Raw genomic sequence first — 17,746 nt, forward strand, 5'->3', positions numbered from 1 at the left:
TCACTTTCACAGCTGTGTAGTCTTTTTCAATAGAACACCCAGGACGGTACAAGCTTCTCAACATTTACTTTCAAGAACGTATTTCAGTCTTTCCTGGCATCAAATTACAAACACTGGGCATCTACTCCGCCCGGTGTACCTGAATGAGCATGCTGGTTGCAGATGGAACCAGAAAGAATTTTTGAAAGAAAAATGACAGTATAATAATCAACAATCCAAATTGTTCCTGGTTAGTGGACGAGTCGATTAATAGACAGACAATTTAAGCTCTTGTCCACATTTAGGACCTAATCCTTGATGAGGGCTCACCAGTCAAAAAGTTGGGAACCGTTGCTGTTGAATGCAGCCCGGGACCTTTATAGCTCTCTAATTAGACCGTGCAAGGCTCACAGTTCATTTTGAACTCAGAGCTGTAAATGCAGAATATGGACTATGCGTGCATTAGAATGCTTTATTTCTTTTATGGTCGTAACGTGTATTAGATACAGGCCGATGCTTTGAAGAGTATTTTTTATTTATTAATATGGTTAAAACATGGATTCATAAAACTATTTTAATGGAAAAAATGATATTAAAATAAAATACAATTCAACTAAACTTAATGGATCCAGCCGAGTTACAAAGTATCTAATACATATCTCTACAAGGTACAAAGTGCTCAAAAGGCTTGCATTTCATGCATATATCCATAGTTTGGTTTTAATCAATATCACGTGACCCTACATGACATATCTGTTGGAACTCTTTTAAAGCATTTGTGAATAATTTGGGACCACAAACGTACATTGACAAGGTTAAGACTGATAATTCTCACCATGTAAAATGGCAGCACAGAAAAACTACAACGCCTTCATTTGTGTTTACAATTTTCAAATAGCAAACCCTGAGACGAATTACACAAACTGCAATGATCGGAGGTAGACAAGATAGTCAACTGTCTTTTACAGTCAACCAAGCGGTCTTTAGGTCACTTGAGCGCACACAGCATCCCTCCAGTGCACCTTGGCAAACAGCCTCAGAGGCAGAGCTGCAGTCCTGATACTCATTGAGCGCCCTGATTACGTTGCCTGTGCATCCTCACGTGGGGGCTCCCTCTCCTCGAAGAAGCTCCTTTGCTCGTTGATGGCTTTCTGTAGAAGGGCAACGTTGACTCCGTCAACGCAGTTCAGCACACGGGCACGGACCATCGCACCAACCCCTGTGAGACGAGAAGATGCAGATGAAGGCAGGAGAAAGAGGCCTGAGAGTCCTGGACGTATTTACATGAGCCAAGATTTAATTTCAATTATTGTTCAACCCAATAACTGTTTAATAAAATATTATATATATTTAAAATGAAATGTATGTTTTTTTAATATATATATACTATACTTTCCCTATACTACTTCCCGAAGGCCACTCAATTTTTTTTTGATTAGTGTGTGGACCCAAGAAAACGAGGGGTAATATAAATGATTCAGCATTCCTACGCCACAACAGGTCCTTCCTTACCTTCAGCATTTTCAATCTCACCCAGAACGATGTACTGGGCCCCAATTATTGGGTTAAAAGGCTCCACAAACAAGGTGTGAACCGCCACGTGGTGCTCTTTAGAAGCATGCTGAGCTGACAGCGTCGCCCTGGACTCCTCAGGCTGATAGCAGACAAGTCTGGAAAATTAAACAGGAAGGCTTAATGTGCAAGTCAGATGATACAATTTCATCTTTTTTTTTAAGGTGTATTCATATTTATTTACTACATGTGACCATCGTATATTATGCTGCATTATTACGCCCCACAGAGTAGAAACAATCAGCTCCAATTCATTCCATTTGTCTAATGAGTGGACTGTTTAATACACTCAAATCTGTGACATCTTTATTCTTTTTGTAAAAACAGAAAAAAAGGATGATTGCAGTGTAAGATCTCCATCCAGACCACGTTACACCAGGGTAAATAAATACCTGGACTGGATTAACAAGTAGACACTAGGGACAGTTTAAACAGAGTATTCATTCATTTGTAACAACCCAGTAAACAAGGATTATTGCACAGCCTGTTTTCCATTCAGATCACATTAAACCAGATTTAAATACAAGTATTGTACTTTGAATTGTCAAACCTGAATTGCTACTTCAGCCACCATTCACTATCTCATAACGCAGAAATGGACTAGTACCAAACAAAGTCGTTGCAAAATAGAAATCTTATTTTCTAGTCAGAGCATCAACACAGATTATAGTCTGAAACAAAACCCACTTGCCAAAGACTCTCACTGACTTTCCCTCCTGCACTGCTCCAGAGTTTACTTCCCAGGGGAAATAGAAAGCTGCAGCTGCAGGAAGCATGACGTCAGTGGGAAGAAAAATCTGAAATAGTTGAACAACGTGGGTAAAGTTGATGGTAAAGAGTTGTGGAGGTCTGTGTACTTCCTATAGTCTAGTATGGGCACTACCGGGGTATATGTCACATGATTCCGAACCTCTCTGCGCATGCGTCAGGAGGAGGCCGAGAGACAGAGGGACCCGTCAGGTTGAGGTTGCAGCAGGTTGTACAACACGTTTGTCATTATACTTTCCCCAGTGCAGCATAGACGTCGTTCCCAGTCAGATACAGAACCATGAATCCTGACATTACGAGAGAGCGGGAAAACGCCACTTTTGACGTCGAGAAACTGACCCACATTCTGGATGGGGGGCCCGAAAAGACCAGAAGACGGAGAGAAATCGGTGAGTTTGAGATGTCTACTTTACCCGGTAGTGCGAGGAGTTATTGCGCTCGTTACCGCCGACACCGACACCTTGATATGAGGATGACGCTGATGAAAGAAGCGGAATAATACTATGGAGGAAAAGAGAGCTAGCTGCTAGCAAATGCTTTCCCTGGCTGTTGGCTAACGGCTCTGCCGTCTTCAGCCGCTAGGTGGCGCTCCGCTTGTCCCGGACTGAACCAAAGTTTAACTAACTTACGTCAATAGAAAACTATCTCACTGTAATGTCAATTCAAGGGGATTCGTCTAAAGTTAGTAATGTAACAGTGATGTAGCTACCTCAAAGGTACATGATGTGGTGAACACACAGTGTTGATACATTTAGTTTAGTGTCCCGTTATGTAACGTCACGCTTTAGAGGCCAAGCTGCTGTCTTCACATCCTCTACTGAGGAAAACATGACGATGAAGGTGCTAAGAACAATTTGTGTGATTTATTTTTCATCTATTTATATCTATAAAAACAGAGATTTTGGAATGTGTACTAAAGTGTGTATACACATTTGAAAATGTGTTATAAAATCTTATTTTATATATCTAATTTTCCATTTCTCCATGCATTCTTAAATCAGCTTTCATTTATTTGTAACTTTTGTTGAACCTAAAGATGCAGATATTTTTTTAATGAAACCTACAAGTGCCTAAAATAATGATTATTTTCTCAATTCATGGTTCAATGTTTGTATCTGTGAATGGTTAAAAAGAATTATGAGAACGGTTCATCACAGTTTCCCAGAGTCCAAGATGAGATCTTAAGATGTCTTTCAACTGTCCAAACCCCAAACATATTACCTTACACTTTTAAAAGAGCAAGAAGACCCACAACTAATCCCACTGTAGAAGCAGCAACCAGAGATTGTTTTTTAGTATTTTCAAAAAAATGACACTAACAGATGAATCAATTATCTAGTTTATTAATTTTCGGCCCATTGACTAATTCATGCGTTCACTGAACTAATGACTAACGTACATTGGAATTACAGAAAGTTGAGGGAAGCAAATTATGAACAAGTTGTAATTCTGACAAAAGGCTTCCTTCCCTTAATGTATGATGAAATATGATCCTCTCCATTGTGACACAGCTATTTAAGAATGAATGTACTGTGTGCATTACAGTTATTTTGCACTTGGGAACATCTGTTCCATCAAGCTCACAGGAATCTTTAAGTTTGAGCACAATACTTAAATAGAAAAGGAAACAAGGAGACCAATCAGCTTCAGATCAAAAAATTACAATATACATAACTTTGTAGAAAATGTATTGCTACTTAGAGTTAGGCTGCTCTCACCTTGTACGGGTTGTGATCTGAATGTTGTTAAACAGGAGGAAGCCATGGTGATATGAAGTGATGGCCAATCTGTATTTTTCTAACAACCTACTGTATTTACTTGTTATCCCATTTGGTACACATTTTAAATCTTGAGACACATTTTCACACATGGTTACACACTTAATAGACTTTTAGAAATGCCCATTTAAACTTGAATATATGTGTTGTGTAGAATAGAGCAGCTGTGTTACTAAAAGATACATTTCTGATTTCATTTCCACCATCCACTGTAGAGTCGATGGTTTTCAGTGACCCGGACTTTAAGGAGGAGGACCCAAACTTCCTGTCCCGCAGTGAGCGCTATGACCAGGCTGTTAAAAAGAGTGCCCAAATGATCCTGAAGCTCAGAGAGTACGGCATTGCAGACCCAGACGAGATCTACTGCTACAAGAAGTATGTGCTAACAAGTCGACATGCGAGGACAACATTTAACTGGCGTAGATCCAGAGGGGTTTATGATGGCAATCATAATGTGCTCTATTATCACTCAAGTCATTTTTAGTAAGCAATATAAAGTTTGACTGACACGCAAAGCGGCATTGCCAATGTTCGTTCTCACGTACCAAAGGTTGTCACGATGCGAGAACAGCCATTAAAAGTGGTGGACCATTTTGACATGTTTTTGCCACCAGTTCCATAACTGTCTTATAACAATCAAACAACTGAACAGCAGGATGGGTGACACATAACCTGGAGAAAATGTGTAGCATTCATCGGAGCTTGATCAACAATTTGTGTAGCTGTGTGTGGCCTCGAGGTCAATGAATGCAGTCGGAGCAAAGTTCAACATAAGATTAAAACTGTGTCAAAGGGTACAGCAGGCAAGGACGCAGCTTTCACTCGGTGCACAACGTAATGCAGTGAAACACATCATCTATATTGCTTTTTTTTTTAGGTTTTCCTCCCAAGCTTTCTGTCAGGCTATATGATCTACATGTTTTTCAAAATCATCATCATTTTCATTGTTGCTGCATGTTAGGATAGGATATAGGATATATGGGGATCACATTAATACTTGCTGTCAGTCCCAGTAGTAATTTTTATCCAATCTCAGTGATGAAGTACCTCAACTAGAGACATTTATTTTATGAGACCAGGCATGTTATTACATTGTATGTGTGAGATAAACTTGATCCAAGCCATAAAAAAGTGCAAAGTGCTTCCACGGCATAAGTGAGTGAGCAAATACGTCAGTTACACAATGTTGGAGAAACGGCAAATCTGAACTTAAGTTTTGTATCCTATACCTTCTCTTCATCCAGTATGGTTAAAGGCAACAACAATGAGGCCATGGGGCTACACTTTGTCATGTTCCTCCCGACCCTGTACAGCCAGTGTGACCCTCAGCAGTCCAGGAAATGGTTACCTCTGGCAGAGTCCTTCCAGGCCGTGGGCACGTATGCCCAAACTGAAATGGGTCATGGTCAGTCCTGGACTTAGCCCGTAACGTATTTACTTGCTTGTTGTTGAGGGCCCTTAGACAAAACTTCGTGCTGTTTATAAAATGGCACAAATTGGCATTTCGGTTTTTCAATGGTGAGCCAAAATTATATTTGGGGCAGAAAAAAAGAGGCCTGTTAGAGCAGGTTTGGGGGAAACTGTGGAGTTCCTGGAGCAGTTCTGGTGATTTCTTGTACGTGTTTGACAGATCCAAATCAGTAGTAGTTGCATGAGTGTCCTGACAGATGCGTCCATGCGTTTCATTATTAACAAGACTTGATGAATTGTGGCTCCTTAAGTAGGTGTGCTGTAGCCGCGTTATTAACAGGCTCCTCTAATGGTTGTCCCTTCCACCTTTAGGGTTCGTAGTGTCTTAAAAGAAGATATATTAGTTTTGTCTCGTCCTTTCCCAAATGTATTCCCATCCACATTCGGTAGTTACTGCTTTCCTACTCACAACTCTCCCATCTTTATGTTATGATAATGCACTAATGTTAACACTCATGTGTTTTTTGATTACTGTATCTTGATTATTTTCCATCACTTTTGCATGTAATTAATTCATTTTCCAATTGATTTTAATCCGTAATTAATTCTTAAGATCTGGTGTGTGAATTAGTAGGTAGTGTAGACTGGTAACTGATTTTTGTCCCCTTCATGCAAGCTCACATTAAAAGCAGGTGGAAATGTGTGGTCTGGGATCCCATAATGAGGCTGAGTTCTAGCTTCTCAATGTATCTTTGTAATCAGAGAGAATGTAAGGCGTGCCAGCTGTTGTTTGTTGCCTTTCTGTAACAAAGTTTAATAGATTGTATGATGAATTAGCGGTTCATCTGGGGAAGCCTACACTGGAAGTTTGGTCCCGATGACGCCATTGTTATCTGCTAAGACTTCATTTTAGTGCTCAAAATATCCATCTCGTGTTCTCCAACCATGTGTACCGGCATGTTGCCAGACTAGTTGATCATCCAGGTAGTGATGAACAAGAAGTTTACATGTGACCACTTCACTTTATAATGAACCTTCATGCTCTGATTTGATCAGTTTATGGTCAGAAACAGTGATGAGAAGAGCCTAAACGGAGATGTGGCTAAGACTAAAGTGCTCAAGTATTCAATCACACGTGTCAGAGGGGAACTTTTTTGGTGCAGCTTCTAAAGACTGATTTAAACGAGTTTCAAGCCAAGTTGTGACCACCAGATCAAATCAATATGCATGATATGCTCAAAAGCTGTTTTAATTTGTCTCCATCACTACTGCCTTCACTGCTTTCCTACCACACAACCTCTGTCTTTATCTCTTCCTTCACTTCTTCTTCATCTGGACCATGTCAATTCCTGAAAATACTTAATCCAACATTCTCCCCTCCATTTATCTGCACTTACATGGTTCAAACTTTCCATATTGCTTCCCTCAAAAATGCCCTAAGCATCTCCCTCCTTGCTCTCTCCGCATTACCACCTACTTCTCTTTTCCGTTTGCCCCTGTCCTGCGCGGCCATAGCTGTGTGCACCCAGACAGGCCAGAGCCCTTGGATCTCCATCTGGGGATGTTCCTGCCCACACTGCTCAACCAGGCCACCTCAGAGCAGATGGACCGTTTCTTCATGCCCGCCTGGAACCTAGAGATCATCGGCACCTACGCACAGACTGAGATGGGCCACGGTAAAATGAACAGAGCAGTCCAAAGTGTCAGGCCGGTTTAGTCCGGTCAGCAGACCAGGATTATTTGGTTACTTTATTACTGGCAATATACTCCAGTATTGTTTAGGACATTGTTCACATGTAGGTGCTACATTTTAAGGATTGTGGTAGTTTTCATGCTCAATTTTATACTAGTTTGTATTCGTACTAAAACTTCCACAACTAATTGTCTGAGAAGGTTTATTGTTTGCTTGAGTCGCAAGTGTTTCAATCAAAATGAATTCAGTCGGGTAGGCAAAGCTACAAAAATGGGCAGAAACATTATAAACAAATCCCAAGTTTAATGTCACTTTCTAAGCTGCTACATGTTTTAACTTGATAATAAAGGCAACCAAAAGTAGGTCAAATATTTTATTTGAATAAACATATTTTCAACACGTCTGACCACTTGTGTCAGTTGACCCACTGGACGAGTAGAAAGTTATTACAAGTTTGGACAAAATTAGATTTTCCTTTTGACGTGCATGCCCAAACCCGAGAGAGTCTGTCACTTGGTGTTATGCTCCCCGACAAACTTAACTACTACTTCTCTTAACATCCCTTTTTGAGCGTTTATGACAGATGTTTCTTTTACTAACAATCTTAGATAGTTTGTATGTGTTTGTTTTAGCCTCTGGCTTTAGTTGCAGACTAGTATAGCATCACACATTCCTGGTTTGTTTCTGTTTAGATTCAAACTCCGAGGCCATCAAGCATATGGTATGACATAGATACAGCATGAGTTGAATTATCTTAAAATATGATTCTTTCATATGCATTTAGATCTGTCAAACACCTACAACGTACACTGCTTTGCTCCTTTATGTTGGCTTCATCCATTGTATTTTTTATTTTAAAGAGTTTTAAAGAGTACCTATAAATGCATATTTCAAATTGTCAAGGGATAAACATCTATCTATCCATTATCCCATTTGATATTTTGAGTTATCTTTTTATGTTTGTATGTTTTGATGCAAATATTATATGATTCATTGACTAATCTGCAGTCCATTAATGTCCCATGAGTTAATTTCGGCTTTTCAACTGTGTGTGTGGGTGTGGTGGACTGTGACGTGATGTCTCTCTAGGCACACACCTCAGGGGGCTGGAGACCACAGCCACATATGACCCAGCCACGCAGGAGTTTGTCTTGAACAGTCCCACAATCAGCTCCATCAAATGGTGGCCTGGAGGACGTAAGTACACTGTCACTGCCACGTCTCTGCAGGACTGGAGTTGAAATAATACCAGAATTCCTGGAAGAAATATGTTTTGTACTGTTTTTTTCTTGTTTCTTCCAGGCTGAGGAATTGACATTCAGAACAAACACGATTTAATCCTCTCGCTCCCTCTCTTTCTAGTTGGAAAGACCTCCAACCATGCCATAGTGCTAGCCCAGCTTTATACTCAGGGAAATTGCCATGGCCTGCATGCTTTCATCGTACCCATCCGCGACATGGACACACATGTTCCCCTGCCAGGTAACCATCGTCTGCAGTATGTCTCTGGAGTTGGAGTTTGTGGTAAAGTCACTCCTCATACACCTTCCTGTCTCTACCTCCCTTTTTTTTCTCTGTCTCTCTTAGGTATTGTGGTTGGAGATATCGGCCCCAAGTTTGGCTTCAATGAAGTTGACAACGGCTACCTGAAACTAGAGAACGTGCGAATCCCACGGGATAACATGCTGATGAAATACGCCAAGGTGACGGGGCATCTTTTGAGTTGATGGTTTCCCTGAGAGCAGGTTTAAGTTGACAAGAGTTCTTGTTTCTGAGATTTGGTCTTCTTGTTTGGAACGATTGCTGGCAGCGTAATAACACCTATTGCTTCTCAAAGGCCATTCAGATTTAGTTTTAACTTTTTTAGAGAGGTGTTGATTCAACTTTGTTATCATTTTGGAGGATGTCATTGTGGGGTTGGAGTGAATTATACAGAGAGATGTTTATTTGATTTAGCCTCCACTCATTGATGTAAGCGGACTGGCAGAAACAAAAGAACTTGACTGATGAAGACAAAGTAGTGTTTGCAGTTGCACTTTGCACAATTTAAGACAAACGATACTTTTGCTCTAGTCCCTTTTCCCCCTTGTAAGTTTGCTGTCCTGTAACTGAGGAGCGCTTGATTTAGCTGCATAGCGATGGAAGATACAGAAGAATTGGTTTCAAATACAGAAAGCCTACAGTACATACACTTCAACAGCAAAATTGAGTCAACATCTCTGTGAAACGGCCCCAACAAAAACTGAATATTACCACCTTCATGAAGGTAGCATTTATTCCAGAACTGTTGGATTAGACTGCATTAACTTTATCTGGTTGTGCCTTTTATAAACTGCTGTCATAAAGGCATCTGCAGTTAGAATGACTGACTGTCTCTCCACTAGGTGGAGCCAGATGGAACCTATCTGAAGCCACCAAGTGCCAAGCTGACCTACGGCACCATGGTGTTCATCCGCTCCATGATTGTAGGCGAGTCATTCCGGGCCCTCGCCAAATCCTGCACCATCGCCATCCGCTACAGTTCTGTTCGACATCAGTCTGAAATTCGTCCGGGGTCAGTCAACACAAATTAATGCACTTCAACAAACATCTGCACAAACATTGCGTTACTCACAGAAAAGGAAACGCATGCTTAAGATAATGCTCAAAATTAGATTTTACTTTACGGCACTGGAAATTCACAGGGTCAGAGGTTCAGCAATGTCGATATAATTCCAACAAGAGGTGGAAGTAGCATTTGTTTTTCATGATTCAATCTCTCACCACATCCTCATGTATCAAAGGGAAGTCCAACCTGTTCTATGAGACCCTGAAAACTCCAACCTGTGTGTTTGTGTCCCACAGAGAGCCAGAGCCTCAGATCCTCGATTACCAGACGCAGCAGTACAAGCTGTTCCCTTTGCTGGCGATGGCCTATGCCTTTTCTTTTGTTGGCCAGTATATGAGACAGACCTACCAACGCATCAGTGGAGACATCAACCAGGGGGACTTCAGTGAGCTGCCCGAGGTACTGACTGGACGTTCTGGTCTAAACATTAGATTTTTATTTTAAATGTGTATATAATTGTCAACTGGTGTCTAGGCCTCCATGAAGCTCTTTTCACCTCCTTTGCCCTCAAATCTCCAGCTCCACGCTCTGTCTGCGGGTCTGAAGGCCTACACCACATGGGCAACCAACTCTGCCATCGAGGTGTGCCGCATGTCATGTGGCGGCCACGGCTACTCCCGCAGCAGCGGCTTGCCTGACATTTACGTCGAGTTCACCCCTACCTGCACCTACGAGGGAGAGAACACAGTCATGATGCTGCAGACTGCGAGGTAACTCGTCACACAGAATCGTATGACAACAAACGTGACACCTTCCCAGGACCAAGTTCTCCACCCAACTCTGAATCAAACACACCCAGGAAAAGCCTTGGTGTTTTGTTTCTGTGTTGTTATAGTGCTCATACAGTAGGAGGGAGGTCATCTATTTACTTTGTGTCTAATTTAAGCTGTAGCAGTCAAACTTATAGTAACATATGCGTAATACTAGAATTGATTTTAGTACAGGTACTCAAACAGAAGTGCTCTCCCTGAAGGACACGCATTTAGCTTTTTATACTCAGTTTTTCTCACAGAGACAAATACAGACACACACAGGCATAAACATACACTCACTCAGCAGCCCTATCATACCACAAATGCAGGCACACCCTCACTCCACAGCAAAAACAAACACGGGTGACCTTTTATATCCCTAAGCCAGTGATTTTCAACCACTGTGCCGCAGCACACCAGTGTGCCGTGAGAGATTGTCAGGTGTGTCGTGGGAAAATGTCCAATTTAACTTAATCCGTCCCAAAAAATATTATTTAGTTGCCGCAAATAATTTTCCATTTGTTGAGCGTCTGAGCCTGCAATATAGTGGCTGGCCTAGTAATTATATACTCTTCCATGCCAGTAGGTAGCGCAATAATTACCGATCATATATGCTGTATTATGCTACAATGTGACATTTTGTAACTTCCTGGGTTGTTTGTGTGCCGCAGGATTTTTTTTATTTTTTAAATGTGCCGCTGTTATGATCATTTACTAATGGCACTATAATGGTCAGATTGAAAATGCTAGTATGTGATGGTTACCTGGCAGAGTTATGCCAACAGTTACTGAAATGTTAAATTACACAATGAGCTCATAACTGAACATGAAGTACGCACACAAAAGCTTAAGGTGTTTGGTATGAATGAGAGGGTTGATACTTGACACACACTCCCACACTTGGATTTGGTGTCAGTAAAATGATACACAATCAGACAAGAAGAAATGAATTGCATTCTTAACAGTACCACAAGAAGTACTGCAATTGGGTACGGCTGAGTTCCATGACTGTGAACACAAAATAGTTCACCAGCCAGCTCGTGAAGCCATGTTTTAGTTATTCAACTCTCACCTTTGTGCCTCTTCAACGTTTGTCGATGCAGATACCTGATGAAGAGTTACCGGCAGGCTAAGGCAGGGCAGCAGCTGAGCGGCATTGTGTCATATCTGAATGAACCAATGCATCAGAGGGTCCAGCCGCAGCCCGTCGCTGCCAGACCAACCGTGGTGGACATAAATGACCTGGCTAGCCTGGTGGAGGTCTACAAACAGCGAGCTGCCATGTAAGAGACAAGAGCACTGAAGAAAGTGTTATTTAATGCCTTTTATCATTTCACAATGTTTTTATCAGACACATTTGTTATGCAAGTTCATGTTGAAGAACTAAATACATTTTCTTTTAATTATATTAATTATCCTTTCTCAATGTACCCTCCACTCTTTGCTCATGGTTTTAATGTGTGTTTTAATGTATGACGTAAAGATTACAAAACATGCCTTTCAATGTTTGGATATTGGACATGGTTATGCGTTAATTGCCCAAAATGTTAATTTACGTGTTTTCCAAAGTGCTGCAGCTTTTTGTCTGCTGTTGTGTCACACTGTTAGATTTTAATGTTTGGTGTTGCTGACAGAATTTGCGGCTCTGATCACATCCCTGCATACTTTCAGCCTTAGTCACATCCAAATTAATTTGGCGGTCAGTGTCGACTGTGTGGCGAGCACAAACAGCCAGCCAGCCAGCCAGCCAGCCAGTTCAGATGTTAGAGGGATAAAGGACAGTTGCGTATTTCTTCTGTGTTTCTGATCAGGCTCCCTTTTAAAATATTCTTTCCATTAAAAAATATATATAGATTCATATTTCATAAGATGTTCTAAATTTCAGGGGGATTTTAAAGTAAAGAGACAAACTCTGCCATTCTTAAAACCCAAGGTTTGTTGAAACTGAGAAGGTAAAACGTGTATTTTTAATGAATGTTTAATAATGGCATCTTTGGTTAATTCAGATAATGTGTGTGTGTTTGTAGTCTGGTTGATCTGGCAGCTATGAGCATCCAGCAGGAGTTGCAGCACAGGAAGAGCCAGGAGGACGCCTGGAACAACAGTTCTATTGACCTGGTCAGAGCTTCAGATGTAAGTTCAGTTCTGTCTATTATCTAGTCTGTCTGTCTGTCTCACAGTTTAAAACCACCTATAGCTACTGATACACAGACATGGCTTGGACTTATGGGTAATTGTAGATACGAATGCGGAGCTCCCAAGCCAATATGTCAAACTCAAATCCTACTCATGTCCATCTGCTTTCTGCTTTTTCTTTTTTCTTTCTTCCCTATTTATTTACCTACCCCCCTGTTTTTATTTTGTCTCCAGGCCCACTGTCACTATGTCGTAGTGAAGCTCTTTACTGACAAACTCGGGGAGGTTGGTGACACAGCGATACACTCGGTGATGTCGACCCTTGCTCTGCTGTATGCCCTGCATGGCATCACAAAGAACTCTGGAGACTTCCTACAGGTCAGAACAGTCCTAACGTACTGAAACAACATAGTCCACATTTACTGTTAATCTTATCGGAGGTGTTACAGACATATTGCACAAAGCTGACCCAGTTATTTGCATACTCTCTGTGCTGTTGGTCCGTTTTACTGTCTAATTCTTTCCATATAAAATACCAGCCTCAATTCCGTCTTTGTCTCTGAGCTAACAAAAAGGGGTCTTTGTGTGTCGGGTTTGTATGCCTGGGCGGCGAGTAAAGAAAAGAAAATTAGATCTGGTTTCATCAGCTGAGCTGTAAATTGAAAATTAAATATAAGACTTCATGCTTTGTTTAACAACCCGCTGTCTCTCCTGCTGTTTCCTCACTTTTAGGTCGGCTGAGTGAAGTCCAGCAGCACGTTTTCACCCACATCTCCATCTGTTTTATTTCAGGCTGGACTGCTGAATGTGCCCCAGGTCCTGCAGATTTCTGCTCGTATCAAGGAGCTGCTGTCTCAGCTGAGGCCCAACGCTGTGGCATTAGTTGATGCCTTTGATGTCCATGACAAGAAGCTGAATTCAGTCCTGGGACGATATGACGGCAACGTCTATGAGAACTTGTTCGAGTGGGCTCGCCGCTCACCGCTAAACTCCACAGAGGTCAGTCAGGTTCACAGGGATGAAATTAAAGTAGTGTCACGGCACAGGTGGTAGAGATAGCCTGTTCTTTTGTTAGGTCCAAGGGATTTAATTACCACTACGCTATAAGGCCTTACAAGCTACTAATAGGCTTCAATGTCGGCTAAATGCGAGCAACAAGAACCGGATGCAGGCCTCACCTGATCCCCGGCGAGCTAAGCCGGCTTCCTGCAGTCACTCCACTGTTTCCGCCACAGCTGTCTGCACACAGACAGGCTCATATGACATAAGATCCGTTGGCAACCAACTAAGAATAACAATTGACAACATGTGACTGTAACAGTAAAGACAAATAATTCTGAATCTGAATCTTAATGTTAACATTTTCAGGTGTTCTTAGTTTCTCAAGATGTGTGTTACATCTGTAAGAGAAGCAGTTTAATATGGCGGGGCAGCAGTGCTGCACAGTGATGGTTGTATTGGTTGCTGACTTGACACCATTACTATTTTGGTACAGAATATAAACATGATATGACTATAGTGTTTGTGTATAGTGACTATTTCTGTCACATATAGTCGGTCAGTTACCGAAAAGGAAGATGAGTGACTTAAATGGCTTTATCTGACAATCTAAGCTTACACTATTGCACTATTGCATTAGTACACAATAAATTGAGCATCAGAGGGAAGAAGTGTGTGAGATTATGGGCTCATTATTTCAGTTTTAACAAATATTCCATTCCTTCTTCCTTCCCCAGGTCCATGAATCCTTCCACAAGTACCTGAAGCCCCTGAGGTCCAAACTGTGAGCTGACCCCTGTCACCTTGATTCCTGGCTGAGAGCCATCAACACTGCATATATAAGCACAACCTTAGCCACATTAACATATAATTTCATTTCATACCAGTCTGCAGTAATTTAGCCTTCATCTCTATATGTGGTAAGTTGATCGCCATACTCAACCACTCTAGAGGCCATGGTATACTGCAACATGTTGGAGCTGTCTCCATCGAGCTCTACACAGTGTGCTGTAAACAGGGCGGACATCCTAAACAAGCTAAAGACAATGTCGTTATTAAGGAGAACGGAAACAAAAACAGGATCGAAAATTCGCCCTTAAAATCTCTAGTGAAATCATTATTTTGTGCAAAACGAATAGCTTTAAGGATACTGAAAACAATCAAGTCTTTGCACTTCTAGATAATCAGGTTTTCTGCAGAGAAATTCCATTGTAAAGTTTCTTCGTCTTCCATTTTTTATTTCTGCTGCGTGCCTGATGGCTCCTCAAGAAGGAAATGCCATCGTTTTTTTCTTTTTCTTACAAGAACAGTTACACATATTTGAGTGCTTTATGTGAGGAACAAGCCAACAGCCAAACCGTTTTGGTTGTTTCCCCTGACAACGAGGGCCAACATAGTATTTGATTAAACACTGTGCCATTTGTCATGTTATTAAAGAGGCAGTAGTTTATTCACAACCTTTATTAATTGCTGTATGCATTAAGACAGAAATACACAAACCTTTCTTCACAAGTCTATGGCAACCCTCCATACCGTGAATAATGGTGTAATATGACTGACTTGCATCAACAGCCATACAAATTAGAGCAGAGATCCAACAGAAAGATATAGAATATTCCACATAAAATACTGCGTCAAAACCATTTGGAAACCGTCAGTCGATAAAACCTCTGCATATACATCAGCTGTTCTCCAGAGCCAAAATAATAAAAAAATGCCTTAAATGTCACAGCCCTACATTGTGTCAGACTGTTCCTCACAGCCTTAAGTTGAGACTTCCCTGAAAGTGTATGATTTTTAGAATCCAATACTCTCTCCTTTAAGGCTTCCTCTTGTAGAGCTGGGGTCGGTTTTAATTCAGTCACAATGGTCTTAAGATTTAAAATCTTCAGATTGCTGTATTTCAATGACAAAGGTGAAACAATTTGCCTTTATTCTGAGCCAACGCCTTGTTCTGTATAATGAATATTGTTGTCATACTTTTGGTCCACTTTACAGATACAAGGGTGTACGCTATATACCTAACTGTACTTCGGCAGCAGCTGAGCTCAATAGAGAGAATAGGGCCCATCGAGACACTACGAATGTGAGACAGTGGAATTATTTACAATGACTTACTGGAGATGAAATTAACCACTTTGGGCGGATGTGTTCGAAATGCCTCAATTTCTGAGCTGTGGCGGCTCTCTGTCAAGCGGTGTGTTCTGTCATTAGAATGAATGATGACACTACTCTGTGCGTCCACATGCTCCTGAATGTGTTGGTGGACAGAAAGCTTTCTGCAGATAATTTAAAGAGCACCTGTGATGCCAGGTTGTGTGAATTTATGACCGTTATCAATGGTTTAATGAGGCCACATATGCACTGCATATGTGAATTGGTATTCTCCCTCCCTGCTGTGTGGGGTTGATATATTATAAAGAAGGGTAAAAACACATTTCAAACCACACTCTTAAATTATATCCTTTGTTAATATGCTGCAATATTCAAATCCTGCTGACAGAATTATTCTGGTTCATATGATAAAATATCTGTAACTGGATTTTTCTCCTTTCTTTTGTTTTAAATCTGTTATTATAGTATAAGAAACAAAAACTGTTTTAGAAAAAAAAAACTATAATAATTAAGTGACTAAGTAAGCGGAAATATATAATATTTAGAATTGGTAGATTTGGTTTATCTCAGTGGGCAGAAGTTTATTTTTGTCACAGTGCAACCAAATCCAACCGGCTGGTGAATAAAAGTAGCAACAGAACGACTCTAGTAAAATGTAATGAGTTTTTGTGTGACTGTAATGACACGATGATGAAAAGGAGAGCTTTAAGCTAAAGCCTCACTGAACTGTAAAAATGATTTGTGGGATAATTATGTGCCTGAGGAAGTTGTCTTTTCTTAATGTAATTAACTAATTGAGTTGATTATTTGAGTGTTGGTACAAGGTGATTAGTGTTTTATTTCTACATTTGTAGGACATTGAATTCGTTAATTTCTGCCGTAAGGGCAGGATTCTCAATATGTAACGCCTAAGCTCTTTGTTAACCATATTTGTGTGGTCATGGTTTATTAAATATTAATGATTTTAAAAAATGTGATTCTAATGGTTGGTAAATTTGAACTGTAAATTAATAAAAAACTAAATAATCAGTTTGATGTTTCTGTCTTGATCCTGCGGTTAACCAGCTTACACAGTATGGAGTGCATTTTAGCAAATGTTAGCAAATCCCTGTTTACGTTAAAATATCAAATATAAATACAATGAAGGAATACATAATAACAAATTAAATTTTGGAAAATACCCATGATTTGGCCATGCTTGTAAAAAATCTAAATCTTTCCTTCAAAGCCACAAACTTACCATAATGCACCACTTTCTGGCAGTAATCTAACGGGCTCTCTTTGTTGTTCAGGGTTGGTGCTTGCATTTTGTTGTTTCTATATTGAACTACCAACAGCTAACAAATCATAGCGGTGATGCTAAATAGATGGTAAATAGTCAAAAAACACATCTTGTTCCAAGGCGCGAGCTAGCTTAGCTCGTGAGAGGTGGGTGCAGGCGGAGAGCCAAGCGGGGTGAAACCCTCCCCCCACCCCTCACAAAAGCAGAAAAAGCTGTCCACTTACCAGATGCTGTTCACTTAATAAAGACATACACCCAGCTTGTCAAACTAAAGATCTGATTTGTTGAAGTCTATGACAATCAACGACAATGTCTACTCTTCGTTTACTTTAATCTGCTAAGGTCTGCTTAAACTGCTTTGCTTCCATAGAGACATAGGAGGAGAAAATCTGATTGGATAAAGGTTCTACTTCAAACCAGCTGCACTGAAAGCAGCGCTGCAGGCTGAAGGCAGAGCAACAGAGGAAGACAGGAGCTGTGCAATGAGAATATGAGCTAATAGGGAAAAATATTTATAATACATGTAGTGTATTTGTGAAAAACAATTCAATTATAAAATTGCTATAACTTTGTGATTCTGTTTAGGCTTAGCTGGCCCTGACGGCCCACCACTGCTCTTGTCAGGTATAATCAAATGTACTTACAATTTACAAT

At 40.7% G+C, this 17,746-nt stretch overlaps 2 protein-coding genes across 2 annotated transcripts; one reads left to right on the forward strand and one right to left on the reverse strand.

Moving 5' to 3' along the window:
• Positions 1-142: 142 nt before the first annotated feature.
• On the reverse strand, positions 143-2,327 carry ten1 (TEN1 subunit of CST complex; the record flags this gene model as incomplete). Its single annotated transcript, XM_079219700.1, has 3 exons — positions 143-1,198; positions 1,492-1,649; positions 2,239-2,327. 3 exons carry the CDS (start codon positions 2,325-2,327, stop codon positions 1,059-1,061), a joined length of 387 nt encoding a protein of 128 aa, XP_079075826.1. The 3' UTR covers positions 143-1,058.
• Positions 2,328-2,599: 272 nt separating this feature from the next.
• On the forward strand, positions 2,600-14,533 carry acox1 (acyl-CoA oxidase 1, palmitoyl; the record flags this gene model as incomplete). Its single annotated transcript, XM_079219059.1, has 14 exons — positions 2,600-2,708; positions 4,313-4,472; positions 7,023-7,183; positions 8,290-8,397; positions 8,563-8,682; positions 8,788-8,903; positions 9,585-9,754; positions 10,045-10,207; positions 10,328-10,518; positions 11,664-11,843; positions 12,588-12,693; positions 12,931-13,074; positions 13,489-13,695; positions 14,433-14,533. The coding sequence occupies 14 exons, from the start codon at positions 2,600-2,602 to the stop codon at positions 14,481-14,483; spliced, it is 1,986 nt and encodes a 661-aa protein (XP_079075185.1). The 3' UTR covers positions 14,484-14,533.
• Positions 14,534-17,746: the final 3,213 nt, after the last annotated feature.

Source organism: Taurulus bubalis (assembly GCF_910589615.1).
Source record: "Taurulus bubalis genome assembly, chromosome: 6".
In the NCBI taxonomy this organism is placed as follows: Eukaryota; Metazoa; Chordata; class Actinopteri; order Perciformes; family Cottidae; genus Taurulus; species Taurulus bubalis.